This window comes from Syngnathus acus, chromosome 2 (assembly GCF_901709675.1).
Source record: "Syngnathus acus chromosome 2, fSynAcu1.2, whole genome shotgun sequence".
Taxonomy (NCBI): domain Eukaryota; kingdom Metazoa; phylum Chordata; class Actinopteri; order Syngnathiformes; family Syngnathidae; genus Syngnathus; species Syngnathus acus.
This window is the reverse complement of record NC_051088.1, coordinates 22,602,086-22,616,018: the sequence shown is the minus strand read 5'-3', so window position 1 is coordinate 22,616,018 and position 13,933 is coordinate 22,602,086. Positions and strand designations below refer to the sequence as shown.

The 13,933-nt window shown below is 47.8% G+C and overlaps 2 protein-coding genes across 2 annotated transcripts; both read right to left on the bottom strand.

The window, feature by feature from the left end:
• Nucleotides 1-2,282: 2,282 nt before the first annotated feature.
• acvrl1 (activin A receptor like type 1) lies at nt 2,283-8,777 on the bottom strand. Its single transcript, XM_037241451.1, has 10 exons — nt 8,336-8,777; nt 6,005-6,075; nt 5,354-5,590; nt 4,811-5,016; nt 4,656-4,755; nt 4,449-4,595; nt 4,093-4,368; nt 3,806-4,003; nt 2,952-3,082; nt 2,283-2,854 (listed from the first exon to the last, which is right to left on the bottom strand). The coding sequence occupies exons 2-10, from the start codon at nt 6,072-6,074 to the stop codon at nt 2,708-2,710; spliced, it is 1,512 nt and encodes a 503-aa protein (XP_037097346.1). The 5' UTR covers nt 6,075; nt 8,336-8,777; the 3' UTR covers nt 2,283-2,707.
• Nucleotides 8,778-9,331: 554 nt separating this feature from the next.
• On the bottom strand, nt 9,332-12,571 carry ankrd33aa (ankyrin repeat domain 33Aa). The gene is made up of 5 exons (XM_037245835.1): nt 12,447-12,571; nt 11,462-11,758; nt 10,844-10,973; nt 10,630-10,770; nt 9,332-10,156 (listed from the first exon to the last, which is right to left on the bottom strand). Exons 2-5 carry the CDS (start codon nt 11,702-11,704, stop codon nt 9,372-9,374), a joined length of 1,299 nt encoding a protein of 432 aa, XP_037101730.1. The 5' UTR covers nt 11,705-11,758; nt 12,447-12,571; the 3' UTR covers nt 9,332-9,371.
• Between the last annotated feature and the right edge of the window lie 1,362 nt (nt 12,572-13,933).

Sequence of the window (13,933 nt, the reverse complement as noted above, 5' to 3'; positions counted from 1 at the left end):
ACGACCGCTGCTCGCGTAACATGCAGGAAATAAATGACATTGTTTATTCATAGAAAGCACGACAGTTTTGCCCCCTCGACAAGGAAAGCGTGTTCATGCTATTGCGACAAGGTTGGTGTGTGCGCGCATGGATTTGAGATTGCATAAAAGCAGCTGAACTCATTTTCCCTCCCGAGGATGGCGAGGGGGAGGAAAGTGGCCGGGAAGGAACCCTCCAAATAATACTTGTGCCGATAAAGGTGCGATCTTTTTTTCATTTGTGTGAAGTTATGCAAGAATTCCAGAAGCCCAAACCATTTTCTTTTGTGCAACGACATTTTATGGCTTGTCGCTGATTTTAAAAATAGCAGACACAGCTGTGGGTTTGTGTGGTGAAATCTTGCCAGCGGCCTTCCAAAATGGACTAGTTGCATCGACCCCCCCCCCCCCCCCCCCCCGCCCTTGCGCTTGTGTTTTCTCCAAGGCACAATTCCGAAATATGCAAGCTTCTTTAAAAAGCTCAAAAACTGTCCACACTTGTTTGTCTGTTTGGGCCTTGTTAAAGGGTGGCGACCACTCCAGCGACTCCTCGACTTTTTAGCAGTGTAGAGAATGAATGTCAAATTCAGGAGTTCCCAGACTTTGTCTCAAGGCGAGCCATAAAACAACCTGTTTTTGATCTTTTAAAAAAACATTTGAATGTGGACTGTTAGCAAACACCTCACAGCTCTATTGTGGTGTTTTTCAATATTGCTGTGTAAAGTTTGCATGATCTCGCTGTGCTTCTCTTGTGTAAACTTATTTAATCTCTTTTAGAACATTTTACTCAAATGCAAATGGCAAGCTGAAAGCCAATGATCTCGTTTAGGACACGAAACGTTTTTTATGTTATAGTTTGTTCTACGAGTGAATAGTAAAACAAATGTGGCCTATGTAGAGCCAATTATTTTGAAATCATACATTATTTCATTTGAAATGCATTCTTTCCATGCATTATTCAGTGGTTCATAATTTACTCCAGACTGAGCCCCAGGAGCATGTTTGATTTGAGAAAAAAAAAAAAAGCAAACAGTTTTTGCTGCGAATTGTTCAACAGCATTTTTTTGTTGTTTAAAATATGCAATCATTTCATCTTGCTTGAATTGGCTCGTTTATAAAGAAAAAAACATTGCAAACAGGAAAAGATTAACCCCCCCCCTCCCCTCACGTATTTTAGTGTAGCAGATGTTTTGTTTTTGAATGGAATAGGATTGTTTGGGGAGGCCTCGAATGGGGCCTGCTTGCCTCGGGTCTTGAGACGTCATCACTTTAGGTCCAATTATGCGGTTTTGGCCCACGTACCAGACGTGTAATCTGGCTTCCATCAGCAGTCCAATTCCGGGGGAACCGATTTGGTTGAATTAAAAAAAATAATAATGTTGCATTTGCTTACAGAGGCTGAAGAGAACAAAATGAGTTTGCTATTGGCTACACCAGCGCAAGGAAGTAAACATGCGCCGCTTCGGGGACTTTGCCTTGTGTCCGATTCGTCTTGAGATGACCCAACAAATGCCTCCACGCTCCCGTGGGAAAAGCCCAACGCACGAGAAGCTAAAGTGAACTCTCCGGCAGCCACCGACGGCCTGCAGGGTTAAAAATAATCGGACTGAGCAGACAGCCTGGGGTTTGAGGGACTATTATTGTTCTGGACCTGATTCAACAACTCCACGCTTAATCATGCACACAACGCCATGGAAACCAGAGGGAACGTTTTGTTGCAATCTAATTTCAACTGGCTCTTTATTAGCTGTCTGATTTGCTTTGCATTAGACAAATTGCTTCATGCTCCAACGTGACCGTGTTTGCTTCATCCAAATGCAATTGAGCGCAAATAAGGAAATGTCTCGTTATGTAAACACAATGCTAAACTTTGAGAGTATTCAAACACACAGATAAATGAAGATATATTATAACCGTAGGTAAAATAAATAGACATGATTTAATCCTGTAGGAGAAATAATTATTCTTAAGGCATATTTTAAAATGATTCTGCCCCCCCAAACATTCATTGACATTAATGGTGTGGCATATTGATTAAATTAGCCTTTTAACGACTTTCCCATTCGTTTTCAAATGTAACATGAGAAAAATGTTAATGTTGACCGTAAAATAATAACTAAATAATTGTCACTCCTCCTTGTCATCTTGAAGAAGTAAGCCGCAAAAATCCAATCATTTCTTTCCCCACATTACTTTGCTGACCTCTAGCGGACATGAAGAGATTTACAACACATTCAAGCCTATGAATTCAAGAGTTGATGCGCTTGAATAAAAAAAGTTTAATTCGAAATACATAACAGATGTAAATGATACACTGTTGGAGAAAAGTAATTTGGATCAATACTTGTGTTTTGTATGCCGTATACTCACAACGACATTCATCCAGCTAAAAAAGTGAAAAAGTGCTTACAGAACAAGCATTGTGCTGCTGCTATGTGAAGCGTCGTCATTCTTATTCATTGCAAAAGTCTTTCTCTGTTTCTCTTCTTTGGATTTTTTTGGAAACTGGTCAGGGGGAAGATAAATAGCCTTCGGCGCAAGACAGTCTAGACACTACCGCAAAAAAAAAAAAAGGCTATTGTGTAAATAAAATGCAGTAAGTGAGTCATCAAGTGAAAATACACAAATGATATTCGCCACCGTGCCAACAGCAAAGTAGCCTAAAAAATCCCGTCAAGCTTCTTCAAGTCTAGAAGTCCTGTTTGAGTTTCTTGATGCTGAAGTCAGCGGGCAGGTCCAGTTTGGAGAGGGTCTTCTTCACACGCAGTGCTGTGAGGCGGGCCGGTGCGTTCTGGAACCAACACTCCTTCATGATCTTCACGATGGACGACATGATCTGCACACAGGCGCAACAATGTATGGATGAGATGATTCTTGGTTAGCGCCATCATCAGCATCATCAGGTGCTGGAACATTGAATCATTTTTGTGTACCGGGTGGGAGTGCAGCCGGTTGTGCAAGGTGGGCCTCTGCTGGTCCACGCACACCACTTTCTTCATCTCTTCAAAGCTGGGATCGGAGGGCACCAGGTCAAAGAAGGGAGGACGGTACTCTTCCACAATCCCTGGGAAAAGGAAAAAAAATGAAGAATGTTTTCAAATTGTAGCCCCAGAAATATTCCAACACATCCCCTGGAGGCTGAGTGGGAAACTGGGCCGAGTGGAATGCACCATGTTGGAAGACTCAGCCTAATGAGAACTTAGAGCCATCTTTTTTTTTTTTTTCTTCATCTCTGCATGCGTTTGGAAAACGTCTCCGGAATAGCCGTCCTTGTTCAGCCGGGTTACACATTTGATTACACAGGAAAAGATAGAAATTCCCTTCGGGAACTGCACACACACACATTGTGCTGTGTGTGTGTGTGTGTGTGTATGCATCCATCCGCATGCTGGCACTCGGGCGTCTGGTGTATGTACAAGGCAGTGCTGACACCAGATAAGACTGTTTATAATTACTGTAGCGCTAATCGTGAGAGAGGATAGTCGAGACGAGGGAGGGGAGAGACTAACTGCCTTCCTCCCTCCCCCCCCTCCCTCTAATGTACATGCAACCCAACCAGCCACACACGTCTGATAAAACACATGTTTTGTTTTCGCTCTTTACATCAAATCAGACTCCCGGTTGGATAGAGATTGCTTTGGCTCCAGAAGAAATAGTTGCCGCCCAGTCGTGCAATGCTCAGTGGTAAAAAAAAAAATCAGATGGCAAGATGTTTTGACAATTCAATGTTTGGTTTGATTTTGGAGGTCGCGTTCAACACACACCACAAGGTCGTGAGTGTCGTTACCGTTGACGGTGGTTCTGCGGGAAATTTCCCAGAAGACCAGAGCCAGGGCCCAGATGTCCGTTTGCTTGTAGGACTCAAAGATGTCCATTCGAATGCTCTCGTCCAGCACCTCGGGTGCCATGTAGCGTTTGGTCCCCACGCGAGGGTTGTGGCCCACATCCAAGTAGTCGTTGGACTGGGAGTGGATCACAGCAAGACCTGACAGAGGAGTAAAGCAGGGCGGCGCCCTCGTCGAGTGGCGCCGATGAAAGCGCCAGCGGCCGACCGACCGGCCGGCGAGTCCTCACCCAGGTCGGCGATGCAGCACTGGCCGTTTCTCTTCACCAGGATGTTTCTGCTCTTCAAATCTCGGTGGGCGATGGCGGGTTTGCCCTGGGAGCTGACGATCTCGGTGTGGAGGTGGACCAGGCCGCACGCCACCGACAGGCACATCTTCAGGCAGCTCTCGGGCTCCAAGCTGCCGTACTGCAGGAAGTCGTAGAGCGAACCCAGCTCGTGAAAATGGGTGACCAGCCACAGCTGGGTGCTGGAATTCTTGGACGTCATGTCGGAGGCGATGAAACCTGAAGCGGGAACGGACCGCGGCTCGTTTTTAGCATCGGCCTTTCGGCCCGACGCGCCGCAATGAAATCGAGCGCAGCACCCAAGATGTTGTCGTGCCGAAGCTGCACGGTATTGTAGATCTCCGTCTCTCGGAACCAGGACTGCTCGTCTCGGGAGGAGAAGATCTTGACGGCGACGTTCTCCCCCATCCAAGTTCCCCTCCACACCTCCCCGTACCGGCCTTTGCCTGCCATCAAAGATTTGTTAAGTACCCAAATGGCAGCGGCGGCAGATAATTCAGACTGACCAACACATTCCACAAGCGAGATTTGCCTGGCCATTGTCCTTTGGACCAGATAGGGCAGGCCGGTCCCGCTTCCCGATGTGCAGAACTCATCATAAATACCCTGGAAAAGAACACACTGTGATCCAACTCTGGAAATCGGTGATCCGATGACTTACCCCGTAAGTGGGATCTTCTCCGTTGGGGACCTTCAGCATGCTGATGTCGTGCTCGTCCGCATTTTTGAGGCGGACGTGCGCGCGGCGCAAGCGCAAAAAGATCAGCAGGCCGCACAAGCCCGCGGCCGTGACGAAGAGTAGCAGAGCCGCCGTGATCCACAGCTCCGGGCGGGGCTGCAGCGGCGCCACTGTGCTCGTCTCGCCATCTGCACGCACGTACGCGGCCAGCACGTGTCATCGTTAGCAGGCATACACATCACATTTTGGGCATGGATTTTTAAAATGTATTTGTTTATTTGTATTTTATGTACTTATTTATTTTTATTATTTATTTATTGTTATTAATTTCTCACTCAACACTATTGTTATGCACTTTTTTTTATTGCTCTCTTCTTTGTTACTCATGTTCTGTTTCTGAGTGAGCTACTGGGACCAGAATTTAAATAATGTCATTTAAATAATAAATTTTGTTGGTTTCTCCCGAAATTTGACCCCCAAATATTTTGTTCAAGACGCTCGGAGGAATGCATGCTCGCTACTGACTGATGTTTGGAGGCGGCGTCGCAGCGGCGTTGCAGCGGCTCTCCCGGCAGCAGTAGACGTGGAAGCGCTCAAAGGAGGTGAAGCACTGCTCCCTGTAGTCATGGTTGGAGAAGCAACCTTTCTCTTCATGGCCTTGCACCCACGTGTAGAAGCAGACGTCACCCCTGCAGGTGTCGTTCACGCATGTGCCTTTGGCGTTCTCGCACATGCATAGCAGCTTCCCGTCATCCTCGGAATCTGCAAACGGTGACCAAGTTCCGTCAAGACTTGCGTGCTATGTCCGGCTGTACATATTTTGCCCACCAGGAGGCAGAGGAGCCGCTCAAGATGAGCTCAAGGGCAGGCTGCAAAGTGGAGATTCTTTTTTTTTTTTTTCCAACTTTAGCTGTTTTGCCCTTGCAAGGACATGCGTGCGCCCGTTGTGACGTCACTGTGTTCTCCCCTCAATGAACGGGGAGCAGGATAAACGTAAAAAAACGGCCTGACAGATGGATGGAAGTTCTGCATCGAGCCATCGGGGAACACAATTCGCCCAAAAATAATAACATGGAGTTTCTGAGCAATTGTTTGACATGTCACCAGACGAGCGCGTGTGTAAATGACAGGCTTCATTTCAATATTAGAATTTCACTTCCGGGACCTTCAACTCACCTGCGTGGCGAGCAGACGTCAACAGCAACAGGCCGACCAGTACCAATGTGAAGCCAAGAGAGCCGTCCATCCTGCGGACCGGACACAGAGTTAATAAACACAGCTAAGGGGTCAAAGATAGACAACATGTGATTGTCCTGATATTTCTCTTTATGGAATCTAAAGCCACAGAGGAAGCACTGAAGTCAAAAACAACGCTCAGTGGGCCCAGCCTGTCTGCCTGTGTTCTAATTACTCTGGAAGGGGAGGGGGAGGCGGAGGGGGCACTCCAGAGTGTTTGTCTAAGTGGGCTGAGACTGCGTGTGGCGCTGCGCTAGCCAGGCCCCAGGCAGGCCCGACCCGGCCCGGCCCGTCCGCTCCTCGGCTGCACTGCTTGCAGAGTAAATATTGACGGCGATGCTTCCTGCCATTGAGTGGCCCCACCCGGCTGGTCGCCCAGACTCCGGCTGCCCATTGTTTAGGGTCGCGCTGCCGCGAGTCACGCAAGTAGTAGCGCCGCCCGCCAATGTGGAAGCACGCTGGTGGCTAGAAGAGCCTTTGGAGACATTTTGAGATCTTCCGTTCGATGTATTATTAGTATCACACAAATGTGTGCCCTTTCCAAGCTGAATTTTTGAGCCTTCAATCAACCTAAGAAGCATCATTCTGGAATGTGAGAGGAAGTCCAAAAGTCTAAGGAGAACATTGAAAGTGCACCACACAACCTTAGCGTGTGAGGTGCTCATTTTGCCCTGCTCTTTCCTTGGGCCTACTTTTACCGCAAGTTTCAAAGTGATGAGTAAATCTGATTTCCCGCTGAGTATTTCTGTTTCTGTCGTGCATCAATGACTCAAATCAAAGATGGCCTGCTTTAGTTTCGTGCACTCCACTCTTGTTCCACAAGCCATTTCTGACCAAACACGAGCACTTCCTGCAGTGCTGGCGTGCGACGAGCAGAAACACAACTCCACCCACTCAGTGCAGGGGCACAGCCGGCTTTCATTTATCTGCCGATGGCTTTATCGTAATCGTGTGTTCCATCGCGGGCCGCTCTGACATTGGACTCCGGCGCGCTTCCTATCCAAGCCCTCTCCCGTTTGTTCCCGTCGTATCCAAAGCTCCTCCTCTGTGACCCAAGAGGAAAAGATCCATTGTCATCTCTTCCTCCCATCGACAACTTCAACTCGGGGAGGCAGATCTCTCATTCCATCTGAATGACTGCGTGGATGGGGGGGGGGGGCACAGCCCGCCTCACCGCACTAAATAAAACCCACTTGGTCATGTAACCCGAAGCCACCCGAAGACTATCTGCAGCATAATACGCACAATTGCAAACGTGCACAATGTGCCTCGTCTCCCGAGGCAGGCGGCGAAGGTTCGATCCCCGGCCCCACGTCGAAGCGAGACCCCGAAGTCCCCAGTTGCTCCTAATGTCACCAGTGGGTGAATGTGAATTGAGTGGGAAGCGCTTTGACAGGTCAAAGTTCACGTTGTTCAAGCCAAAAGTTAGCATATGGGACTTTCTGCAAATGACACCGACAAACTGGAATGACTCAGCGTTGTCTTCATCTGGCAGATAAAGCCAAGCTTGACAGACGTGCACTCGCACGTACCAATGTTATAGAATTGAGCAAAGAATGGCGCTCATCTCGAATTTATTTTGCTCGTCTGATGTGGGCTGGATTCATTTTCAACACAGCTCAATCAGCTGAGGCTCAGGCCAACTGCACCCTAAACTCTTCGTCACTCACTTGCAGACAAACAAGCAATTACACAATCTCTGATGCAGTGCCCTATAGCTACAACTGCATTAAATGATATGCGATGTCGTATGTGTCCATCAAAACACATTTAAATTACTCTCCAGTGTGCATGTGTACCAAATGTTGTGTCCGTGTATATTTCATATACTTACTTTGATACTTACTGGTTAATTATTGATGCTGAAGTAGACATTGATGCCTTCATGTACGGTAAAAACATTTGGGGATTGAAAAAACTTTCCATAAGAACCACGAAAATGTATTGGAAAATGATCATTGCTCGACTTTACATTATTTAAGTACTTTTAGGAAAAAGTACACTGGGACAATCATTATACTAGAATCAAGTTTGTGTTTCATTTACAAACACTGATATGACTTTTACTACTATGATGTATTATCTTTCTTTCTTAAATGTTTTTTTAAATCTATGCGTGCAGTCTTGAAATCTCTTACATTTGATGACACCTGTTGATTCTCGGAAAACACAAGTGACTTACGCTTCGGTTCCAGGAACACTTTATGCCTGACTAAAATGATAAAAAAAATAAATACATAATTCATCCGTGCCGTGTTTTGACGCCATTACCTGTTATCGGAGCTCCTTTTAACGTGACGCGTGTGAACATCGCACGTCTTCCATGTCCACTTCAAGTGTCTTGTCTCCCGTTTAAAAGAGCTCCGCGAAAAAAGCTCACTTGAAGATATTCAACTCAAAGATAACTTGCATCCTTGCTCGGCGTTCGTGGACAAAGTAACCCCCCGAAAACTGCTGTTTGTTTGTTTTTTCTCCAAATGGTCCGTCAATCGAGGACGCAGTCGCTGCAGTGTGTGAGATTATCTCATCTCGGATCTCGTTTCAAATCTACGATGACAAACACAACCCAAAACGAGCAGCCCGGAGCAAGCCTGCTCTCCAGCGACCCTGCGAGGGCTGCTAAAACAAGTTCTGTTCCATGCCTTTTGCTGATGTCTTTGACCGTGATCAAAAGGCAAGATAACATTTTTTTTTTTTTTTTGCCACAGTACAGTTTTGTCCCACCCCTCATTGTCCCGCTCAGCTCAACTCTGCTCTGCCTGGAATGTTCTCATAGCGGTTTTCCTGTTGCTAAAGCTCCCCTGTGGACTGAGTCCGCATTGCACATTGCAGGAATGTGCTTCAAAGATGACAAATCACGCGCTGTGGGGGCGATTTGTTTTATTTCATTAAGTGGAGGGAAAAAGATCAAAATGTGTTATCCGTCTCTCGGTGGAAAATCTGACATTTCAGCTCATTCAAGCTCATGAGTTAGAGTTTCAAGATGATGCGCAAAGTTTGCTAAGGGAAGTGCAAAAAAGGAAATCCAGGTAACGCGCACGCGCACAAGCACAGAGTATACGTCATGGAGTCAAGAAGGGAAGCCTAGTCCAAAAATTGCTTGACAATAATATGCTTTATGCGTCCCCCCCATTCTTAACAAGGCATTCTAATTTTCAGTTTTTGAAGTATGAATTCTTTTGATCTGTTTTGCCTTGGACACAAATCTTGTGCATCACTTCAGCAATAATTCTTGCTAAAAATTTCACACTTTCCCGGCCGGCAGCTTTTACATTTTCTCTGTTTCTGTGGAAACTTCCAGTTTGGGTCATGTTTTGTCTATATTTTCGGAGCCCTCGGATATTCTCTCTTGCTCCATTTCCTTTTGCGTCTCCTTTTTATTCTTCTCTTTGTACCTCCACACGGGAAGCTCCAGGTAGCCATTCTGCTGATTCTTCTTCTTCTTCTCCGTTTTAGGAGTAGGCTCCCCAGATTTAGTCACTTCAATTTTGGGGGTGCAGCCGGTGGGGAAGATGCTGTTCCTACGCGCCACGCTGCGGGGAATAAAGCCTCTCACGGCCCCTGGTGGTGCGCTCTCCCCGCGCTCCGCCTCCTGGCAGCGGGAGCTCAGGCGTACCGAGGCGGCGGAGGCGAGGGGGCCCTTGCTGTGAGACACGTTGCGTTCCTCCAGCTCCGCGCTGCTGTGCTCTTCAAGTAGCTCGGGAAGAGCAAAATCCCGCTTGCCAATTTGCGGGGGGCTGCTGGGACACAGCGGATGGCAAGCGGTGGCCACCAGGGGGCTCCGGATGCCGGTGGTCATACGCACCATGTGGTCCATGACCCCGTTGTCTTGGGGGTCATGCGGGATGCTGAAAGTCAAGTTCTTCTTGATGATCTGGCGCAGTTTTCTGCCCGTGCTTTTGCTGCCGGTGGCCTTGGCCACCAGCTCTCGGAGTTGCGGCCACTCGGGTGCGTAGCGTTCACAAAACTGCTCGGCCACAGGACGAGCTTGCAGACGGCGTATTCTGCTCAATGTCTCAAATCGTCCCGTCTTCAAGACCCAGTCCTTCAACGCATCGGCTTGAACGTGGTCTCTTGCATTCATATCGGCACCTGCGCGTGACCGAAGAGTCAAATGTTAACGGCTGGCTGCTGGTTCACTCGTCTCGAGTTGGGTCATAAATCACGGTGGCGGCGGTTCTGTGGTTCCAGTTCCCGTGTGGACTTGACCTGCTCTTCCGGGAACTTTCTCTGGACGGCGCGTCTTCCCAAAGTTCAAATTGTCCAAGGATGTGAACTGTTATTTTTTTTGCCCAAGTCAGCTGGCATTGGCTTCCGCACACGAGTGACCCGTTTCATAAGTACCAATATAGAAAACGGATGGAAGGATGCGCAGTCAAATACCGCCACCATGTGGCCACTTTTGGAACTCAATCCATTCGGCAAGGGCTCTTTCTTTTAACACAGACCAAAGGACGGCCTGGGTGCCCCATCGGGCTCTCACCGTGAGCGTCATCTATGCAGAGCTTTTATTTTGAAATGTGTGCTTTTATTTTATGTGCACAAATGGCGGACTTTAACGTTACCGTGCATGAGCAGGGTCGACACGCAGTCCTCCCGGCCCTGCAGGCCCGCCTTCATGAGGGCGGTAAAGCCACGAGGATCTCTGAGCTCAGTGTCCACACCAGAGTAGTAGTTGAGGATGAAGTTCAGAATGGTGGTGAAGCCTGCGCCAAGAAAAGCTCGCAGTGAACAGAGGGTCGATTCCCGACCTATGTTCGTGTGTGTGGTGCAACGTACCAGCCTGGGCGGCAATCATGAGGGCGGAATTGCCGTCGTTGTCCTGGTGGTTGACGTCGATGAGAGGGCAGACGTGCAGCGTGCTGACGACGTCCACAAAGCCTTTGCTCACAGCCACCATGAGTCCGCTCTGACGGGCAAGAATGCAGACAAGCTAGAAACAGGAACAGGCTGCCCCCCCCCCCTCCCTACATGCATTCACTCTCTCACCATCCATTGTTTATGTAGTGCACTGTATATATATATATATATATATTTTTTTTTTAAATCCAAGTGTGTTTTGACATGGACACAAGTGAAACACTAAAGCAAAAACATGACTTGTAAGATCATTTCATAGCCTAACAAATTCATCTGAGGGGTGTAACAGAAAATAATTGAGAAGCACTCATCTAATTGTAAATTTCAGGAGTCAGATATTTCGGAAATATGAATTCAGACTATATTGGGAAAATAGCATTTGTCTCTTTACTTTGCCATACAAGTCTATCGATCGATTTATTTATTTATTTATTATGGCTATTTATTTTTTTGTTTTTGTTTATTTATTTCATTACTATAGCTGGGGGGATTGGAATTGTGGCTCAGTCTAGCAGATGGAACTGCAGCGGTTCTCACCCTGCCGTTGATGTCCAAGTGCATGGCCTGGTCCTTGCTCACACCTTTCTCCAGGATGCTTCGCAGGGAGACGGCGTCATTGGCTGCGCAGGCCTCGTACAGCGTTTGAGGAGGCTTGTCACGCCTTTCGATGTTAGGAAGCAGCGAGTCGTCACAGAGGACGCTCCCGGTGTCAGAACCGTCCGGGTCAGAATCCTCCCGCGGGCCGGCACCCGAATGGGGGTGGTCACATGTGGAGGCCATGAGCCACCGCCGTCCTTTCGGCCGGGATCACGCCCGAGCGTCTCGTCTTCTCATCTGGAAGTGCAGGTGGCCAAAATAAGTTCTTGTCCGGCTTTTTAATTGAGCGCGACAAGGCGGGCTCCTTCAGAGCGACCCAAGAGACAGCTTCTGCAACTTGTGCAACAGATTTGGTGGGGAATTGTGAGTCAGCCGCTGCCAAGTGACATGTGGCGGCTCTGCCGTGTCTCCTCCTGGGCTGTGATGTTTGGGATTCTCACGGGGACTCAAAACCTTCAAGCTTGTCCTTCAAGGTGCGCTGGAGGAGCACACAATGAAGATGACAAGCTGCACAACATGTTGAAAATGTATCAAGACCATGATTTAAATATAAAGCGAGAGAGCCAGATTACGCTCATCGACGTGAGGATCCAAACGCTCAGGAAACTTGGCTGTTTTGACCCAAGTGCGCTCTACCTGCTGATAGACAGCCATTCTAGCGGGGTAATAGACAAACTTTAAACTCCTTTTCATCGATGACCGTTCATATTTTTTTTTCTGTCACTCAAGCAAAAGTTTTAGCCATTTTTTTTTCTTTCAATTCAACTCATTCTGTGGTTTCCACTTCCTGCCGAGCGTACCTTCCGCTTCATCTCGCCACTGCTCGAACTCCCTCTAAATGGGACCCGTGCGCCTTCTTGACTGATGCACAATTGTAAATTATTTTCAAAGCAACCATGGCATAGGTGTGAGCCATCATCCTCACCCTAAAAGAATCCGTCCAGAGAGAGTCCTCTTCTTCTCCCTTTGTGTTGGCAGCTGCGTGCATCTTGCTGCTTCTCTTCTAAGAAAATGGTTTGGCTTAGGTTCCCGAAAGTGTCCGCTGCTCTTGTCTGCCCCCTCCCTCCACCTCTTGTAAGGGCTGCTGTCCTTCTTGCAGGTCCCAACATAGACCGTGCAGCACGCCTCCTCCCTCCCTCCCTCCCTCCCTCCCATCCCGATTAAAGAAAATTGAGGGATTAAGACGAGCAAAGAGACAGCGGCAACCCTTGCTCCCCTCGAGATAGTCACGTACCCCCCCCTCTCTCTGTCTCTCTCATTTTTCTCACTTGTTGCTCCATCGGCAGCCACCTCGGCCCGTCTGTCGTGTGATCAGGGCGAAGTTCTCAGTGGCCAGCTCAGCTCTGCGACTGAATCGCAGTGGTCTTGGGAGTTCTGTTTCCCGTATGCAAATCCATTCGCTGGGACAAACAGAATAACGGGAATAATAACTCAAGTCAAGGCAAACTGATTTTGATATCGGAGAAAGGGATTCACATGCCCACAAATATTAACCATATGCCCTCGCTGGTGCCCGTCCATGAGATCAGCACACGTAAAGTCCATTGATTTGAGTTACAAGCGTGGTCACGGAACATTTGGAACCCTTCTCTCAAAGCACCCATTCATATCTTCCCTTTAAGCATCACTTAATTAGCCTTTAACTTAGTTGATGTTACTTTCGAAGCTTTTAAAAAGACATTTTCTTTTGCTCAAGCCGCCTCAAGTCTTATTTCTTGCGCCAAAAACCGCTGCGGGTTTTTGTTTGGTCCAGGGGTGACGCCAGCACTTTAGCATACGTTGTGAAGAAGTGAATTGTCATTAGAAAGCAACTGGAGAGTTGCAGATGTTCCCACTTGTGGTTCCTCCCATTTGGGAACTGTGGACTGAATGAGGACAAGAGCCCTCACATGAGCAAGTTGATTGAAAGCATCACGTCCTGACTCACAAGTGTAAAAGACGCATGAACCCGGCCGGCGACCTGCTGAGGTTGCGCAAGACTTCCGCTCAGACTTCCGCTCAGGTCTGCCTCCCTTAGGTCAAAGATGGAAATGCAGCACTTGAGTCATATCTGGTGTGGTAGGTCAAACATGTTCAGACGACATAGCGTACTATCAGAAGAGGCACAAGTACATACTTGTACTTTGTACTCAACTACTTGTGAAAAAAAAAAAAAAGACTGGACAGAGTTGGTAAATTCTGAAAGCATAATCAGGACTGCACGAGCACAGACCAAAATCGGAAGTAGAGTACCCGTCACTTGTCCAGCCTGAAAGCTTCAACATCAAGAAAATTAAGGCCAAGGCTGCTGGGCAATAAATCTGGTTGATTTATCAACCGGTCGTCGTCATCCATGCGGGTTAAAAATGGCGCTTCCAGCCAGCAGAGGTCGCTGTGAGAGTAGAAGACGTCTGCAAGCGGCTTGGCAAGCCA